Source organism: Heliangelus exortis, chromosome 15, assembly GCF_036169615.1.
Source record: "Heliangelus exortis chromosome 15, bHelExo1.hap1, whole genome shotgun sequence".
Lineage (NCBI taxonomy): Eukaryota > Metazoa > Chordata > Aves > Apodiformes > Trochilidae > Heliangelus > Heliangelus exortis.
Window position 1 is genome coordinate 16,867,148 of NC_092436.1, and position 20,275 is coordinate 16,887,422.

Sequence of the window (20,275 nt, forward strand, 5' to 3'; positions counted from 1 at the left end):
GACACTGCCACGAAGACTCAGAGAATGTAAAACTGGCTTTTTGGTGATGAGTGCTGAAATCTACAACTTTCTCTAAATATTTATCCTCAACCAGTTTTGTAGTGCTGTGGAAACATCTCCCTCTGCCCCAGCACTCCTTCAGCCCCTCCAGCTTCCCCCCTGCTCCCCCAAAAGAATTTAAAATAAGTCATGGATACATTCAGCTGGAGTTTAGGAAATGCTTTTGAAAGGGCAGGACTTTATCAAGAGCACAGAGAACCTGGATGTATTTCTGGTGTCATTTCCAGTAGATGGATTAATTTATTTTATGCATTTTGGAAACTTGCTCTGTGACTTTGGTTATATTACCTGCTGCTGGAGCAGTGCCTCTATAAAGGGAAAGGTGCTTTCAGGACTAGACTGCAGTGAAGTGTAAATTCAGTTAAAGCTTACTTCTTGGTGTAAAACTGAATTTCACCAGCTGGGTTTTTCAGATCACTTGTCAGCTTAAGTACATTCAATTTCCCTGTTTTTCCATGCCAGATTGTACAGTTCTGTACATTAATTCTGTTTGTTTTGAGTAGCTGCTGCTTTATCATCTATCTAATGCTAATTTAAGTAATCTATCTAATGATTTCTCTACAAGTACAGGCTGATACAATAAAAATGCAATATACCTCTGCATCCCCTTGCTCTTTGCTTTGCTTTACTGCCTTTTTCTGAGCACTTTGGTGTAGGGGCTGCTGCCTTCCTGCTCCACCTCAGATGTGCTGACTCTTCCTAAATGCTTTATTTCCTTTGACATTAATTTCTTTGAAGAAGGGCAGCCACTTTGTATGTATCAGGTTTGTGCTGGAATTTCAAATACTTTAATGCATTCTCATGCTCTGCAAGGGTGGCTGGCTAATTAGTTAGCTGAGTAAATAATGGCTGGATGGTGTCTGTGCAGGATGAAGTTATGTGTACCAAGCCCTGCACGGGTCCTTGGGGAGTCTCTTGCTGTGGGTAAATGGAGGTGGTGGCAACAAGACTGCTGGCTTGTTCTAATGGTGGTGCCAGCCCTGGGGTCAGTGCCTTTTGGCAAGCAATTTTATGTTCTGATGGAGGCGAGTGAAGTTACCCAGGTGCACACTTGGGAGGGAGAGGAGATACTTGTGCATTTTGGTGCTGGTAAGGCTGGAGGTGCTTAGTGTCTGGTCCCTCAGGTGTTGTCAGCTTTTGATGCTGTTTCCAGGTTTGTTTTGGTTTTTTGCTTCCTGTCAAAGGCGACTTCTTATCTGGGTTTTTGTTGCTATACTGAAGGTAAGGCTGCTGAAACCCTTCCTACAGGAAATACATACAAAATCTGTCACAAACTAAAGCTAGTCATATTTCTAATAATGAATAAAAGCTACATTAATTCTGGCTTTGAATGTCTTATGACTGTATTGGTAGGACTGTTTTATTATCTGTTTGTCTGAGCTGACTTGCCAGGAGTTAGGTGGCTGTATTCCCAGATTTATAATGCATTTTCTTCCTCTTGGAAAGGGCATATGCTGTCTTGGCTCACTCTTTTTAATTTGAGTTTTGCAGGGGTCTGTGTTGTTCCAGTTTTAGTTCTATTTCTAAAGCCTTCACATGCATGTAAAATATGATAAAACCCAAAAATATTTCAAGGCTATTGCAGGTGGAAACATGAGCCTGCTTTTTGTGTTTCTGGGTATATCTTTTAGTTCATGTAATTTGCAAAGGAAAAACTTGAGGTTTTTCTTTTGATTTGGCTTCGAATTCAGATCAAAAGGAATAACCAAGCCTGCAGAGACAGCTTGGGATCACTCCCCAGCCTCCTGCAGAAGCATTTTGTCCCTCTGATTTGGTATTCCAAGACATTCCTCCATCCATCCTGCTACTCCCATCTCCTCAGCCGTACTGAAAGTGAGATGAATTGACCTGTAGCCAAGCTTAACCAGTCAGCATTCCACAGAATCACTCCTGAGGAAGCAGCTGTAAGTACTGACAAAATATTGTGGTGCCCTCCTGCAGCCCCTGGGGTGTCATTCAGCAGCAGCCTGGGTTAGGCCTCCCCTGTCTGCACCACACCCCAGGGGACCCAGTGTGGTTTTCACCTGCATGAGGAAACACCCTGGGTTCCAAAGGGAGCTGTTAACAGCAGTTCTGAGACATCTCTGGGCTCTGCTCAGACCCAGGTCCATGAGACCATGGGGGCTTTTAGTGCTGCATGGTGCCCACACACTGCTTCTCCATCTCAGGGGGTTTTTATCTGCTGGGTTGGGAAAGGAGCTGGGGCTTGGGGCTGTGGGCTGGGCTGGTCCAGGAGGAGACCCCTGTGTTGCTGCGTCCTGAGCCCCAGCTCCAGCACCCTGCCTGCTTATAGCAGGGAGAGGAGGGTGGAGGAATACAGCTTGTAACCTGGAGGAGTGGGGTGCCAGACCCACTGCATTTCCACCTGGAGATGTGTAGTGCAGAGCCTGCCACTCCTCTGCCTCCCTTTGCTGCCTTGGGGTGGGCTGGTAACTGATGGAGGTCTGTGGGGAGGATCAGTGCTGTGTGAAGGGTGAGGGGGACCTGGCAGGTCACCAGGGGCAGGTCAGAGCCCTTCAACCTGGCTCTCAGAGCTCAACTAGAAAGGCACAAGAACATATACCTCCCACTTTTTGCAAAAGATTTCAGATATGTTTGTTTTGTTAGTGCTGGGTCTAAGTCTGGCTGGTCAAGTCCTAACTTTGCCCCAGCATCATGGATTTGAGCTTTTCAGAAAAAGATGGATGTTGTTGTAGGATGATTTTCTTGGCACCCTGACACTGTTCTATCATTGCTTATCACTGTAATAGATTTTTTGTTTGGTTGTTTTTTTGCCTTTGTGGTGGTGATGTGTTGCAAAGGTGTAGAACCTGCGTGCTTTGTGTCATAAAACCTATGCTGTTAGCTTCTTTAGATAAAAGAACAGACTTAAACAGTACATGGATAGCTCCAGTACCTTGGAGTGCTACAAAAGGAAGTACAAAATATTTGAGGATCTGTTGTTTTCCAGACCAGACAGACACCTCTCTTCTTTGCTTCCCCTCTTCCTCCGCATCACAGGTGAAAAAACCAAAAAATTAAATTACTTTGTTCTGCTACAATACCACTCTTTCCCCTCAAGAAACAATACATTGATAGCACCAGACAGCAATTTTAAAGGTTTGATTTCACCATTGCTTAGAAGAGGTCTTGCTCAGTTACTGTTGCCTGTGAAGGTATTTGAATGAAATTGCGAGTTACCCCGCGGGCTGTGTGGGTGGATATACAGGTTAGTTAGTAACTGGGTTCCTGCGTGTGCTGCTGCTGAAATTAATCACTTTCTATTGTCTAAATTCGATTGTCCTTAGGATGTGAACTGCTTACAAACCAGGCCCAGCACCTGCTAACCAGCCCCAGCATTTTCTCTGCTCCCATCATTGCCCTCCAGTGGGAATTCTGGAGCGAGCTGCAGGGATTAGGACTGCGTTTTGGCCTGCAGCAGTCCTGACAATTTTGGTCAGCTGCCATTAAAGCTAGAAGATGTTATGAAATTTGGAAGAAGACTAACTTGTATGTTCTCCTTCCTGATACTCCTTTTTTTGGTAGGGAACAGACTCTGCAAGAGTGATGTTGCAAATTACAGCTCTCCTATGAGGAAAAAGACTTCTGGAAGAGCTTTATACATATATATATATAGAGAGAGAGAGAGAGACTGGAAATATGTTACTAATTTGAAATACCTGTTTCAAAGGCAGTGGAGTGCTTTTGATAACATACTGGTAAAACAGGCATTTCCTGATGATAACTGCATTAAAACCCCCCACAAAACAAAACCATTTGTCAATGGGCTGTGTAATAGTCTTGGTAGAAGCTGGTTTAATAATCACGAAGTTAGTCCTCTTTTCTGCTCAAATTGGATATGTTGGTTTGTTTTTTTGCTTTTTTTTTTTTTTTTTTTTTTTTCTGGCTCAGATCACTAAAACCTGTTTTTGTTCTTTATTGTATTTTGCACCTTGTGTCTGTGAGCAATCTGCATCAAATATGTGGACTTGTCATTTAGTTCTAATCCTGTCAGTTTTTTGAAACGTTTCTCTTGCATAAGAAAATGTGGGAAACAGTATATAATAATTATTAAAAATATAAACAAAACAAAACCAGGATGAAAGTCTGTCTGTACAGAGAATCCCATCTGCAGAGGGCCAAATCCTTCTTGAAACTGCATTTTTAGAAGTTCTTCTGCCTTCCAGAGGTGATTTTCCCCATTTGTGCGTTTTCTTGAGATTTAATTTGGATTTTTAAATATTGCTTTCAGTTAGAACCCAGGATCACAGACTGCATACATTTCATATTGTGTCAGGTGAATTTACTGTGTCACATCTGTTGTTATTTTGTTAATTCATTGCAACTGTGTGCATAAATAATGCTTTGGAGGAATGGGGTGGCAGGGTTGTTTTGTTATTTACATAACCTCATATTTTTGGAGTGGTTTTCTTGTGTTTTGATGGCTCCCAGTAGGTGTCTGATGGTCAGTGAGTACAGACTAAATTATGTTGTTGACTCTTACAGCACAGGTTGAAGTCAGAGTTGTTACAGAGCTGCAGCATTGCTGGGTTTGCTTGAACAATTGCAACTGCTTTTAAAGCTGATAAACACTTACTAATTTGCCTGATGAAGATTAGTATTTTTGAATAAATGTCCAGTGAAAGTAGATGGTGAGAAGTTCCTGTCTTGATGATGCAGCTTTACTGTGGTATATTCAAATGATGGAGTGGCCACTAAGAAGAAGGAAGCAGTCTGCAGTCTAGTAGCATCAGCTCATTTGAATGTAGTATAAAACTTTTTCATGTGTCTCTGGACACTCTCACTGGCACGCTTTGTCAAGTTAATTGTTGTCCACAGACAGTTGTAGATATGAAGGGGTAATATCCTTGAAATTTATCTGCTTGGTGCACTGGAGTCGTTTCCCACTTTGTCAGTGCTTTCATTTGTCTGCCGTGTTTTACAGCGAGCTGTCAGACAGCTGTAAGTCACAGGAAGGTCCTGGTCTGGAGCTCCTGTGGGAGGAAAGTGCTGAGCACATTCACATTCCAGCTCTCCGTGTAATGTTACTGGTCTTGTGCAAGTGGTTTTTGCACAGGAACCTCTCTATGGTATATTTTAGATATATGTGTGAGTATATTTATATATGGAATATGTTCACTGTCCCTGCTGCTAAGTGAACATCTCTGCAGCATGGGAGCAAGAGCTTTGAATTCATTCCATAAACACTTCTCAGATTTCAAACAAAGTGGAGGTTTTCTTCCAAGTTTCAGAGTTGTCAACAAATACCTACACTGCTGAAAAATTCAGAACTGGGAGAAGAGGAGGCATTGCCACTTGTTCAGCAGTTCCCAGCACTGAAGGTACATTAGAGCTGCACCTGTGGTCTGGAAATATCTGAAATGTGCTGATTTCATTGTTCCGTGGTGTTAAGCAGTGGGCTACGTGGGTGTCTATTTATTTTAACTGTGGGCAGCAGATGTCCCTCATCCAAAGGACTGACATACTTGAGCTGATCTAGAGACTTGCTCTCTAGTGTATTTCCTGGAAAAAGCTCATGACACAGGGCACTGAGCAGACACTGTAGTGTCAGTAAAGCATGTGCAGATGTCTTCTGAAAGGTAACTGTACTGTGGGCTACAGTGACTTGTGAAGGGCTTCTCAGTTTTGCTTGGCTTAGGAGTGTGATTCTCTGGTGGAAATGTACTACTTGCCAAAGCTTACTGGTAATTTGTTCTGTAGTTCTGCTTAATCAAATGTCTAAACCTTAGCCTTTTTTGAAGTTTCTCTGTGGACTGGATGCTAATTGCCAGCAAAAGGCATCTGTCATGTAGTCAAAGCTCTTTTACTTCCAAGTTCCACAGCAGCTGTGGTGCTAATAGATGTCCCAGGGCTAAACGGGTCATCCATAGAGAGGAATATAAACTGGAGATGCTTTGCTTTTCCTGCCTGCCCTGGGGCTGCCAAATGCTCAAAGGCCTGAACCCTAAAGGTATGCACTTGGTACCTACAGAGCTCCCAGCTGTCATGAGGAGCTACCAGACTGTGCTCTGGCTCTGTTGCTTCCCTGGGTGCTGAGCTGCTGCCTGTCCTACCTGGAAGCAGCGAGGCAGCTGTTTCAGTCTGTAGGACTACCTGAAAAGAGGCAGGAGGAATTCCTTAACCTCTAAATTATTCAACCAGAATTTCAAGTGTGGAGTCAGTGCTCAATCTCCGTAGGCTCTGGCACAGCAGATGTTGCTGTTCGCTCGGGGATGAAATGCTTCAGGGCGAGACTCCATCAATAAGTAGTTCCATGGCTTTACTGAAGCATGTTGTCTTATCCTGAGGACAACAGAGATGATGCTTTAATATCTCTTGCTCTTTAAATGAGAGGTACGTGATTAGACCTGGGGGCTTGCAGAGCAGCCTGCTGTGTGGTTTTGCTCAACTTTGTAGTTGGATCCTGGCTCGCAGCCTTTGGTGGGTACGTGCTGAGGGTGTTCGCTCTTTTATTCCCTTTGGGTCAAGTGAGTCACCTTGGGTAGCTCAGATTTGCCTTCCTCAAAGCAGAGCTCGTTACCAAAGCTGCTGCAAGTGTCTGCAGTGCAGGGGAAGGCGTGGATATTATCCCCTTGTTAGCTTCTCTGTGGTGCTGTTAGAGGTAGAAACTTGGTTGTAGTCTGTGTCCCTGTCCCCTCACCTGCGGTCTCCCTGCTAACAGATTGTGTTGGTGTTAGCTTTACTAAGAGCTCTCCTAATTTGACAGGTTTTTTGCCTTCTCTGAAAGAATAAAAACTGAAGGTGGTAGCAGGGTTGAAGCAATCTATTTGAGGGCACAAATTGGTAGTCCCAGCTAACAGCATGTGGCTTTTGAGGCAGAGGTTCTGGATGTGTGGAGGATTATTTAGGAGTTAGTTAAAGAGAAGAGAGCAAATGCATCCTAAGAAAGAATGCTTGCTGTAGGGTTGAGCTGGATTCTGCATTAACACTCTGTTGTAAAACAACCCTTTTGCAATAAGCATTTCTGCAGTATGCTCTATGCTTCTTAAAAGATATCTCAAGAATTCTGGTAGCTCTACACTTGGGAAGTATCTTGGAAGGACCTTTCTACTTGGAATGCATTTCCTGTATGTAGTGCTGTCTGTAATCTCATGCGGCCTTGCAAAACCCGTTCTACCTATTAAATATGCAGTAAAGCTGTTCTGTTTGGTAGAAGATTGTATGTTTAAACAGCAGAAGTTCTCATTGCTCCTGTATTTTAAGATTAAAAATTCAGCTGCAACACTACCTTCAGCTCCAGAGCTATTAGAATAGATTTTCCAGATTTATTCTCCTGATTATAATACAGAAAATTAATTGCTTTTGACTATAAAGAATTATGACCCGTTCATTATTTAAGCACCTTCTTGATGGATGAACCTTTTCCACCTACTTCAAGACTTCTCATGAAACAAGGCTGCTTTTTCAAACTGGTATAAAGGAGAATGCACCCATATCAAAGAGTGGATGCACTGCATGCTCTTAAGGGGTTGGTGGAAAAGGTTAAGTCAGCACTTTTCCTGTGCCTGGTTTGTTTGATTATTCAACACACAAGTAGTAATGCCTGCTGAGAGACAACAGGGTAAGTTACTTGAACAGCATTTAAAATAAATACTTTGGGGTGTTTAGGGAAGATCTACAAGTTTCTTAAAATGTCCTGGTTGTAGAGAACACCACTTCAGTTTTTGTCCTGTGTGTGTATTGGAGGTGTTTGTGTCACATCCTGGGGAGAAGACCTTGTATTCAAAATATAATTAATCCCCTTTGGTCACCACTCAGCTCACAGCTGCTGGTTCTCATGCTGCCAGTTCAGAAGGTCTCAAATTATTTTGGGGTCTGAGTCTTTGGTCTCACCCTTTTAGCAGATGAAGTAGTCAGATTTCTTAGACCTGGTTGATTAAAACCAGCAGAAGAATCAAAATAAGGTTTTGGTGTCCTCTGAACCCAGAAACACTTGCTGAACACCCTGAAGTAGTCAAACCTCTCCAGTCATTTATCACAGAAATAAATATGAGACTTTGTGAGGGAGGCAATGGTGGTCATTTTTTGTTGTGTCACTCCCAGAGCACTGGGTTTTGATGCCAAACATGACAGAGCTTTGATTCATTCAGGTACAATTATTGTCCTAGAATCTTAACAGCAATGAAGCTGTTGATTAGGTAACGATGACTTCAGAAAGCTTTTTTCTTTTTTCCCCTGTAAGGACAGATTGCAGTAAATATTACCATTAGTATTTTATGGTGGATGAGCAATTGCACTGAGCTCTGTCCCTTGGCCTGTGCACTCACAGGAGGAGGCAGTCGGAGCTTTCCCAGATGTGCTGGGATTTTCAGTTCATTTGTTCAGTCCTCTCGGGTCAGGTTATTGAGTCTCAACTTTTTTTTGCAGTTGTCTTAACACAGCCTATATTTACAAGTAAGTTGCTAGTGATGTTGACATTTCCTTGTTACTAATTGGATTTAAAGGTTTTGCATAGTACTTTCAGAATACTGATTTTTCTCCTGTGTACCATACCTTGTGAAAACAACAGGTTTTGCATTTCCAATTTTTGTTATATTAAAATCGGTCTCTTTGACAGTTTAAGAAAATAGATTTATCATGTGCTGCTTTGAGGCATTTAGAGGGATTTGAGGAGCAGTTAGCCAACTGACATTTAAAACCCTTGAGAACTTGCTGTAGCCAAACCTTTTGCAAAAAAAAGCAAGTGCAGCTATGGCTTAGTTACTAAAATGATTTTAGCTGGCAGTTCAGTGCATGTAATTGCCTTGGAACATCCTGAAACTTGTTCTTTGTTCAGCTGTTGTATGAAGGCTTTTGGGTTGTGTCTGTGAACTTGTCAGTTCCCTGAATCAGAAATCTCTCTCCTGCTATTGAAGCACCATGATTTTGAACATTATCTTCCTTGCAATAACCTGTTTAAAGAACATTTTGTATTTCTGACACTTTCTCGATGGCTGTAATTCAAAGCTGAAGTGATGCCTTGCTAGTTTGACATCTCACCATGAGACTGATTGTTTGTTCTCACTGAGTTCCCAGCAAAGGGCTCCTGTTGGGAATGCCATGCTCCTGGCAGGCAGGAGCACCGGGTCTGCCAGGTGACCCCAGGGACCAGCCAGGGCCAGAGGGAGGTCTTGGAGCAGGCAGCCTTGCTGGAGGGGACACTGCTGCCTCTGCTCCTCCTGACACAGGAACTCCCAGGGGATCAGTCTCAAGAGTTGAGATTTGGGTTGGTTTTCAGACTTGCATCTTGCTTGGACCGGTTTATGTTAATCAAGAGACCTCACGCTAGGGAAGAACCCGTGCAGGCCAGCTCATTTATTGCTGTAAAACAGAAGGTGATAGGATTATGGCAAATGGACTGGTCCAAACCTGACCTGCCTGCTTCGGGTAGTGGCTGTAGTCTGGTCTCTGTATTGTGAAAGAATGAGCTTTTGACACCTGTGTTTGAAAAGGGAGAAAGAAAGAGGCAAATGCGGGTTTACAGTATACACAATTTTTAATAACAAAATTTTTCTGTACACTGAACTTTGTTTTACTCCACCACTTCCACCCCTCCCACCAGAAGTTGGCTCTCTAGACATAATTTAGATACAATGCATCTGGGACTGTTAGGGTTGTTTTTTTTTTTTTTTTTTTTTTTTTAATCTGTGGTTGCAAAACTGGTAGAATAGTTCACTTACTATGTTTTCATTAGTAAAAAAGAAAGCCAGAGCGTGTTTTGGTTTTTTTCCTTTTTTTACAGAAGGAGTGGGTGAAGGTGTAGCTTTCCAGGTGCACAAGCTGCCTGGTGTTTTGCCCTTAGTGCAAGTTTTGCCCTATCTGAGCCTTGATTCTGTCCACCAAAGCTTCTGTTACCTTTCCCTAGGTACCTCTCAAAAGGTTTTCATGCAAGATGTGAAATTCTGGGTGTCCAGCAGACTCCAAAATAACCATTTTTTAGCATGTGGGACTCTTTGCAATGGCTGAAGGGGTGGGAAGGGACGATCTGCTGCTGTGCAACTGACTTTGGTGTTTTGCTCTTTCTTTGCTTATTCCTTTTTTTTTGGGGGGGGGGAGGAGGGGAGAGAGGAAAGGGAGGGGTTGGAGAAATACCACAGTATTCCTCACTGAACTTGACTCTTATAGAAAACTTCATAAGAAACATGAAATTAAGCTTCTGGGCAGCTTTCATAGCTCTGAACAGATGGATTTTGATGGCCATGCAGATCAGAAAATTAAATTACTTTATTTTCATTAAAGTAGTGCAGAAATTAACCAAGCCACGTGAAAAAAATAAACGTAGTGCAGGTTTTTGCTTTAAAGCCACTGGATGTTTCTGATTTTACGTGGTAGCAGTAGGCTGCTGTCTTCTGAGGGGGGTAATGGGACATAAGTTCAGATGCTTAGATTTGCATGCAGGGTAGGTTTATCACTGAAAAATCAGATCATTTCTGCTCGAGGGAAAAGCAAACAAAACCAAACATTGATATAGTGGCATTAATTATGTTTCAATCTGATAGGAAATGGGAGCTCTGTGCAGAGGAACACTTCAGCTGGAGACTAAACACTTACCCATTTTACTCTTGATCAAGTAATTTTTAGTTGTGTGCATTTAACTGATGATCTAATGCAGAGCGACTAATGAGAGGGGAGCTGAAAGCATTAATTCAGACCTGTTCCAGAACGATGACTCAAAAATTCAACTTGTGCTGCTAGGTTTGCCTTTCACTGACATGAAGGGTGGGGGGTGAGGAGGAAAAGCTGGCTGGAGATCAGTGAGGCTGGAGAAGATATTTGGATGGGACCAGGATCTTGAGCAGTAGGAAACATTCTCATTCCTAAAAGGCCCTGGACACTTGGGTGAGGCTGTGCCTGGGGGTGGCAAAGCACCTGTAATGCTATTTAGGACCTGTAGAAACTGAGGCAGTGCAACAGGGATGCTGTCTGGGGGAGAGCAAGTTAGCAACCCCTTGTCATCAGCCAGTACTCATGCTGAAATACCATGAATTTAAACTATATCTTCGTGGTTCTTGGTCCTTAAGCAAAATAAATCAGAGACTGTTGAGTAATGCAATTATTATGATACCCTCCTTCTTGGAAGGGTCACAAAAAATTGGGAATGGAAGACACTACTTTAAACCACAGCCAAACCCCCAAAATGAACGGCTTCTGGTCCTGTCCTTGTGCAGAGCTCTGGCTTTGCCTGCCTTTTGCTGTCCCTCCTTAGGGAATTCAAGTTGACTTCACTGCTCATGTATGGCACTCTGCAAGTTTTATGATACCTGTTACCCTAAATGTAATGTTTGCAGAATCGCTTTGCTTACGCCTGGAACCTGGCAACAAATGATTTTGGAAATGGCAGACATAAACCATGGCGTTTGGGAAACAGGCTGAGGATTAGGGTATAGCACAGAGAGTCAGGGTAAGAGCAGTGCTGTGCTGGGCTCTGTCTGCTGGCCTCCTGCTTCCCTGTCTGCAAGCCAAGGCAGCACTGCAGGACCAGTGGGGATACTGCAGGACCAGTGGGGATACTGGTGGGGGAGAGAAGTTGGGTGCCTGGCTGTGTTTGCTTAGGGAGACACTGCAACAGTGCTCTAATGCTCAGAAAAATGGTATGAGTGGCTGGGGTGGAGAAAAGGCTGAAACCCAGCACTGCTGGAACATCTGCCTCACTGGTCTTGGGTGTAGTGGGCAGAGCTGGGGTGTTGGGCAGCACCCCCCACCCTGGGGGGAACCTCAGAGCTTCAGTCCAGCAGCCACTGCTCCTTGCCCTGTAGAAGGCTGGAGTGGTGGCTTTTGGATTGTTACAGCAGGGATGGTGGGATTCCTTCCTGCAACTGCACCTGAGGACACCAGAGCTCAGCACTGACATTTTAGGGTTGATGATAGTGTAGCAAGATTATTGGGCTGCCAGGGTAATTAATGAGCTCACTTACAACTCTGTCTCTGCTGGTGTCCTACAGCTGTACATAAAAATCGTTCCCCAGAGTGTCTGCTCCCCAGGTCCTGGTGCTGCAGACCGTGGTGTCAGTGCAAGGTAAGGGGGGCACAGCCAGGGGCAGGATGTGGCTGAGATGGTGATGGGCAAAAGCCTTGGATGTAAGGGAAGAGCTGGGAGCACTTACTCATGGTAAGCAGAAAGCAAGCAGCTAAATACCCTTGGAGACCAACACATTTTTGTATTTATCAGCTCAGGCCTGGCCTGCTGGCTCATGTGGGATTCAATAATTGCAAATACTTGCTCTTTGTCCCTCTGCCCTGCAGGATTTGTTGTATCCAGTTGAAAGCAGTAAACTGATTTCCTACAATAGGTGTGAAGTGGCTCAGTGCAGTGTTAAACCCTCCCGAAAACCCACAAAAACCAAGTCTCTTCCATTAACTACAGTCATTAGAAGTAAACACATTATCTGTTTGATAAGAAGGGCACTGTCTGGAAAAGTAAAATGATGGGAATTAATACCTTCAAAACCAGTAATGGAAAAAATCTTTATGTAAAATCTTAAAGTCACACTTATCTTGCTGTAATTGCCTTGGACGAATTAATTTCACAATCAAACATCAAACTGTTGTATAATTGCACCCGAAATACCTCACTAAGTGGTAATACAGATATATAAAAGCAGAGTGAAACAGCAAACATTTTTATGCAGTGATTTTTTTTTTTTTTTCCTGTTTAAAAAAACCCCGTTGTGGAATAGTTTAGTACAACACAATTAGCATACTGTAATTACTGTTGTCCTCAAGGTATGTCAAAACTGTGAGGCATTTTTCTTGATTTGTGTGCTGGTAGTTGTTTAACACTGCAGCATTGGACACGACACTTTTTAGTTCTATACGTGTGTGTGTGTGTGTGTGTGTGTGTGTATATATATATATATTAAAAAAAAATTTCCATCCCTATAGTTCTTTTAGCTTTGGTTAGAATGTTTACAATATTTGAGCAGTTGACTTAAAAATAGTGAAATGCTTTCCAGAACCCCCCGTGCCCCCACCCCCGTGGCATCTGAATGCCACCATCGCTGCATAGATCTGCAAATATTTACATATAATTTCACAATATAGTAGAAATAGCAATATGGTACTTCTGGATAAAGAAAGCAAATTACTCCTTAAGAATGAAGTGCATGTGTGTGTATATATATCTCTATATATGATTTTTTTTAAATGGCATACTAGTTTAGGTTCTGTCCCATATCAAGTAAGAAATGAAACATTTTTCAGTGAACTATTCTATAAACTCATTATCCTAACTTGTCAGAAGATATGTATTTTTACTCTTTTTTTTTTTTTTTTAAACCGGTAATTACCTTGAATTCTGAAAGAGGAGGACAAGTGAGTGCTTATATTACAGGGCCTAATTCTGTCTCCAGAGAAACCAGTGGAGTTGGAGCATGAAAATAGCTTCCAGGCGAGAGGAAGCTTCAGCTGGGGGGGCAGCGGGGGGACAAAGAGAGGCTTCTTCCTTCCTTCCTTCCTCCCTTCCTTCTCCTTAACCTTGCAGTTGAGATTTACTTTTGATTAAGAAAAACTTGCATTAAGGGTATTTACACATGAAAAAAGGTGTTGAAATGTCCTTTATTTATAGTGGCAAGTCATTAGCCCAGAATTCATGAAAAGCAGCATCAAGTCCAAGCCAGAGAGAGGATAAGAATTGAATGGACTTAATATTTCGAATCGATCCTGTCGTCCTGAGCCTTCCTAACTGAGCTGGGCTGCCTACTTTCCAAGTGCCTGGAGAGTCCTTCTGCGATTTGTGACCCTCCTGATGATAATTGGTGACCCTGTGAACTGCTCCTTCCCCTGCCTGTCCTGAGGAAGCTCCCTTGAAGCAAGCCAGACTAGGAATGCAGATAGGAAACCTGGATCTCAGAGAAATTCCCTGCTCCCCAATGCACTTCAATCCTCACCCGGACCTTTGCTGCTCTTTTTTTGTTGTTGTTGTTTCCCCTCCCCTTTTTTACTGGAGCGAAATGATGAGAGGAGGAAAATCTTCCTCCACGGCTGCCTTTCAAGTGAAGGGAGCCAGCTGGGGTGTTTGGGATCCTACAGCTGCAGTGGAACAAACGGAGCGTGTGTGTCCCCCCCCGCAGGTCTCTGTGCAGATATCCTCTCCTTCCCCTCTGACTGTTTTCGTTAGAAAAAGTAGAATATGAAGACTCGGGGATAAATGTTTACACACAGTCATATAATTACATAACATGAAACATTTTACATAGTTTGAGGTGATCTCTTTAGACTTTTCAACATTAGGAGTGCAAGTTTAATGTAGTCATTGCTTCTTTAACACTGAAAATATTATGGATTTCTTTTTTTCTTTTTAAAAAAAAACCAAACAACTTAAAAGTACGGCACCACTCCATGAACAATTTTTCCATTAAGTAGCTTGGAAAATTAGGTTTATGTCAATGTTTGTAAAAATTAGAATCTGATGTAGGTCCCCTACAATTTTTTAAAATAGGTTACTTATCTGATTTGACTTGGGATGGCATGGAGTAGGCATTATACTTCACATTCTTTATAGGGCAGCTGCTGGCACTTGCACTGTCCGTAGCCATTGATGATGATGAAGGGTCCTTCGTGGGTGGGTTCGTATTCGTTGTAGGGTCCTTGGTCTGACATATTTGCCATATGCAGCCGGGTTTGGGATCGGAGCTGCCTGTGGTTTTGAATCATTGAGCACTGCCTAATTCTTCTTAGTGTGGGAGGGCAGCACTTCCTGGAGATGAACACTATAAAAATGATAAAAAAGAAAGAAAACAATAAAGCCATTGTTCCTGTAATTACCCTCTGAGTGAAGATGGCATTGTTTGGCTCGGGGAAAGGTTCTTCAGTGGTAACGACCATGCCTGCTGTAGTTGGAATCTCTTTGTCTCCCACATGGAAATGAGAAGAGCTGGTTCTTTTTGTGTACTCGGTAGTCGGAGCCGCCTCGGTCGTAGCCAGGGGCGTAACAACAGTCGATAAATTCCAGCAAAGCTGAAAACCATACACTGCATCCAGAATATCCTCTCCCTGGGTGTGGTCAGGGCTGTGGCAGAGGATGGAGTGCTCCCACCGACCTTGGAAGCCACTCAACCATGTGGCCAAGGCGCAGATCTTTGGGCTGCATTCCCACAGATTGCCGGAGAGGCCCACGGTGGTGAGGGATGTCAGCGACCTCAGGATCTTGGAATCCAGAGTGGTGAGCTTGTTGTTATCCATGAGGAGGGTTTTAAGGTTAGGCATAGTTTCAAAGACTGTTAGGTCGATGGCTTTGATTTCGTTTCCAGTCAAATCGAGCTTTTCTAAGGTGCCCCAGGTCCACTCCATCCCACATGTCAAGTTGCTAATTTTGTTCCACTGCAAGAAGAGCGTGTGCAGGCTGCTCAGCCGGAGGAAGTGAGCAAAATTAATCTTTGTCAGCTGGTTGTGCTCTAGGTGAAGCTCCCTCAGCTTGATTAATCCCGCAAATCCGTTGCGAGCCAAACTTCGCAAGCGGTTTGTGCTCAAATCCAGGAACTCCAGGCTACGACAGTCCCAGAACAGGCGGACTGGGATGGTCCGCAGGGAGTTGGAACGTAAGTGCAAGGTCTGTAGCTTGCGAAGACCGTAGAAGAGCTCGGGGTGCAGAGAGGATAACTGATTAAAAGAGAGGTCCAAATTCTGCAGGTTAAGCAGCTGGCTAAAAGTTGTGTTTGGCAAATGAAAGATTTTGTTGGAACTTAAGACTAATTCCTTAAGTTTATACAGTCCTTGAAAAGAATCTTCTCTGACTGTTGCAATTTGATTATGATCTAAGTGAAGCCAAGTAAGTTGACTGAAGCTTGCAAATTGATCCCTTTCAAGTTCAGAAATATAATTGTGCCTCAGTGACAAACCTAGCGAGCCCTTTTCAGTGGTGTTTGGCACTGAGTGAAACCCCTGAGAGTCACAGTAAAAGAGCAGCTTCTCACAGCGACATTTTGGTGGACAAGCCATGCCCAAGGCAGGCAGCATTTTTAAAACCATACTCATTGCATATAGTGCTGCCAGCATACGAGCCCCTAATGGCCACTTGAAATGTAAGCCTGCAGAATATAATTTAGGAAAACAACAAGATAGGATAGCCTTATCAGTATACTTTGAACATCACGATGGAAGATTTCACTGCAGATAACATTGCCATGCATTTCTGACAAGCTAATTCTAAATGCAAGAAACAACTTTACTACGAAACACAGAATACTTGGATATTACACTTAGGATCAGTCTTTATCTCTATTACGGAGGATTACAGTGTCACAATCGGAAAACATTTTTTTTTTCCTCACAAGGTTCAGTGCAAAACAAGAATCTGCTTTAGCACCTAACTGCTTATTTAAAGCACAGCCAGTCATTCATTACACAGGGTATAGAGAAACGCAGGAACTTACCCATTCTTTTGAGTACATTGGAGGTTGCATTCAGTCGTAGTTTGAGACTCAACGTGGTGAGTCTGTAAAAGGCTCTAATGTAAGATAGCCTTTGAATAATTTACTGGGTTTCGTGTCCTTTGATATTAGTGCAAAATTGAATCCACCGTGCTCTCTCGGAGTATTCCTTTTGAAATCACGGGCTCGCTCTCCTCTGACAGGTCTGCGATTTGGAAATCAAGGCTTAATACAAGTTTTCATCCTCTGGGGCTGCTCAGCTGTTTAATTGAGGCTCCCGTTTCCTTTCTCCACAGCTGTGGCTCCCTTTAGCCCTAACTTGTTGATGGCAGATGGGTGGCTTATTGCCGAGAGAAGCTCCTGTAGTAGCATGAGTGCATTTACTGAAAAGCTTTTCAGGGAAGCAGTACAAGAATGGATTTGCTTATGCGCTGCGACCACACAGGGCTGTATATAGGCTGACGTCACCTGGTGACGTTCCTTTTGTTTGGGTTTTCCAGAAGCTTTGCTGCTTTAAAGCAGTGTGGTGCATACTGTGAGCCTCTTAAAGACCACTGATAGAGGGAGGTGGGGGGGGAAATCCACGGCAGGAGCCCTCCGTCCCTGCGATAGAAGGACTAGGAAAGACTTGCACCACCCCTTCTCCCCCTCCTGCTACATCTGCGCTGGGGTTGGGAGCAGCGCAGAGCTGCGGGTGGAAGCGCTTTGGTGCTGGCTGCTGCCTGTGTGCTGGTCAGTACCGCTGCAGAAAAAGAACTTTTAGCTACCAAGTAGCCACTGTTTGAACAAGGGATGCTGCTGAGCATCAGCTTTTGGCAGAGGTGAGAGGGACTGGGGCAGCTTCAAGCTACACCTGACAGCTGCGTGCCACCGTGTCCCTGTGAAAGAGGGGAGAGGAGTCACTGGGTGAAGGTGGTGTGTCCAAACACAGCACCCAACCCGCAGCAAAGGAGGGGAGTGAACGTTTCAAGCCGGGAGACATTTCTGGAAAAAGCAGAGCTTGCGTTAGGGCGCAGGAAAAACTGAATTGGAATCCAGCTTGACAGCCTGCAGTTATGAAACTAGAAAATGTGGGATTTTTTTTTTCCCCACCCCAAATGGTGGTTTTGATAATTGGCTTTTTCCTAAGGACTGAAGTGTGCAGGAAGGGAGACGGTGAGGGTGGCGTTCACCATCGGGGCTCAAAGCAGTTTGAGGGCTTCTTTGTGGTAGCTGATGACATTCTGCTGTCATCTGCCACCTGTGAAAGGGAGGGATGCTTCTGCCATTAGCATCTGGCTCCGGAGCTGTTACCTGTTCCAGAGTTGCAAAAATCTGCATCTGCTGACACAGTGACCCTGCAAAGCTCTCTGTGCTGTTGGAGCTGAGCAGACGCAGCACACGCAGCGAGGAGGAGGCAGTTGTGCTGCCATGGCTGCTGCTTTTAAAAGTTCATTGCCCTCCTGGCTGGAGCAAAGTGTGGTGCTGAAAGGTAAACGAAAAGCTTGATACGAGTCATTTTAGGAATTTTGCATGTATGTGCAGGAAGGCCTTGGGAGGAGTTGCTCTGGCCTTGACTCAGTGTGGATGAGGCAGGGAAGCATTAGCTTTCTGCCCCAAGCAACTTGGATGAGCTTTTTTATTTTCACTTTGAAATATAAAGCAATAATGTAGTACAAGGCCCTTGAAAATGTTTGCTCTGTAGTGGCAAGGTATCACTGACAACCTCAAGATATTGGATGAGCTGAGGATAACAAAGTTGTCACACTGGTGGAGGACGATGATGAATTGTGTCAAAAAAAGATTTTAAAATAAACTGGCTGTTTACCTTTTGCTCATAAGCTTTGGTTCCCTACAGGTACAGAGCAGACTGAAGGGAAGTGCTAAGTGGAAAGGGGATGGAGAGGGTAAACTCTTCAAAAAACAGAAAACCTCAAACCCACCCACCCTCCCAAAAAAAGCCAAGCAGAAAACCAACCAAACCAAGCCAAAACAAAAATCCATTCCTAACCCATTATGAAAATAACTGTAATGATACAGTGAACTAGGAAGTGCTAGGTGAACTCTAATTGCTCTGACATATTCTCAGATTTGCTCTAGAGTGAACAAAAAATATTACATAGAGTTTTTAACTCCCTGTGCTCACTGTCTGACAAGTCCAGGAGCTGAAATCCAGCTATATCTGTCAGCTGTCTGATGGAACTACTGCACCCAGGTACCCGCGTTCATCCTTCCCATAGCAGCTCACCTGGTGCAAAATCCTGATTACAGGTGTTGATTTGAATTTTGGTCACATTTAAATATTGTAACATAGGAAAAAACCAGCAACTTTGTGAATATTGTCATTAATAAAATGAGAACAGCTCTTAAGGTCAGATGTTGCTCCTCTCCTGTGGAACCTCTTTGTTTACCAGCAGGCTCAAATTAGGTGTCTTTTGGAAACATTTTGCTTTTTTTGCGTCAGTGTCTGTTGGTAGGTTCCTCCCACATTAGGACTGTGTAATTTGGCAGTTGAGAGATAATGTTCAAACAGGGGAAGTTGTTTCCTTTCTAGAGCCATCCGTTCTTTGGCCAGTAACCAAACCAGGGCTATTTAGCACCTTGCCAGTGAGTTCTCTCTTTGGGAAACCATCGATGTGATGTGAACCTCTTTGGTGCTTTTTGTAGCAAAATATGTTTTTACCTGCGCTTGTCATGAAGCATCAGATGATGCTGAAAGCATGCATCAGCTTCTCCTCAGTCTGGAGCAATATTCACCTTGTTCTTCAGGAGCTGCTCCAGGGGGTAGGGGGGGTCAAGGTAATAGGCTGGGAATGACCCCCAGCTGTCCACAAAACTCAGGTGACAGCATCTCTCCCAAGGCTGGAAACTCGTGTGCGTGCGAGGAAAACCACGGCTGAGATCACCTGGGGACTTCTGCCAGAATGGGCACATTGAGGTAACACAGAGCATCACATGCAGCTCAGAGAGAGAGAGAGAGAATGCCATGTCCTCCCAAGGAAGAAGCTTGCTTGGACCAAATAATGCTGGCAGAGGCTTCTCCCTTACCCCGTTCCTCCAGCAGCAGCAGCAGAACTGGTTTTCCTGGTCTACCTACTAGAATTGCACCCCAAGGCCAGCCTTGTCATTTAGTTAGGCTGACATCTTGTGGAAAGCTTCCTAGTGTATTAGGAACACTAATTTTACTTGATGGAGGGTGGGCTGAATGACTTTCTTGGAGGATGGCAAGCCCTGGAGTTGCAGGAGAAGCTGAGGCTGCCCTGCACCTCACAAAGAGAGAAGCTCAGCTCTTCTGCCTGAAGAAACCATGGTGTTCATTTATGCTGGGCCATTGCACCTCAGGGATCACAGGAGAATTTTCAGCTTTTTTGCTAAGAGAGAACCTTTGTTTGGGTCAGGTGAAGGAGGAGAGCACAGACATGTGGCTGGAGTGTTACCATGTGCATGTTCTTGTGCATGTGCCCATGGAGCTGGGTTAGCAGGGAGAAGTGGACACACAAGAGAAAGGCATGTCCAAGGTGGAGCATCATCCACACCTCATCAGGCTTGCTGGAGAGGTCCTTCAGGCCAGAGTGGTGGGAGGGATGGGACTGTGGGACCAGTTGGCTGGTGGTGCCTTCCTGAGAGCAAAGTGCAGCAGAGTGAGGTGACTGTCACCTCCCGGGCTGGCAACTCTCTGCCCCTGGTGCTGGTTGCACATTGTAATTCCTGTTTGCCCCAGGAGTGCAGGAGCAATCCTGCCCCTCCTTTGGGCACTGAGGGGAGCGTGGGGCCAGCATGACAGGGGAGAGGGACAATGTTGGTGTTGGTGGCATGGTGTGGCATGCTCTGCAGGCATCTTGGTTCTGGTTGAGGGTCTTGATGAACCCTGGGTGATGCCATGGAGCCCT

At 44.2% G+C, this 20,275-nt stretch overlaps 2 protein-coding genes across 5 annotated transcripts in view; one reads left to right on the plus strand and one right to left on the minus strand.

The window, feature by feature from the left end:
- CTNNA1 (catenin alpha 1) overlaps nt 1-20,275 on the plus strand; it is a 113,098-nt gene that overhangs the window by 41,325 nt on the left and 51,498 nt on the right. The gene's annotated exons all lie outside the window — the stretch shown is intronic.
- Nucleotides 13,572-16,926, minus strand: LRRTM2 (leucine rich repeat transmembrane neuronal 2). 2 transcript variants are annotated; one of them, XM_071758871.1, is made up of 2 exons: nt 16,410-16,926; nt 13,572-15,636 (listed from the first exon to the last, which is right to left on the minus strand). In XM_071758871.1, exons 1-2 carry the CDS (start codon nt 16,437-16,439, stop codon nt 14,518-14,520), a joined length of 1,149 nt encoding a protein of 382 aa, XP_071614972.1. In that variant the 5' UTR covers nt 16,440-16,926; the 3' UTR covers nt 13,572-14,517. The 2 variants fall into 2 exon arrangements, with proteins under 2 accessions (XP_071614972.1, XP_071614971.1); XM_071758870.1 differs by having other exon boundaries at nt 13,572-16,064; nt 16,410-16,832.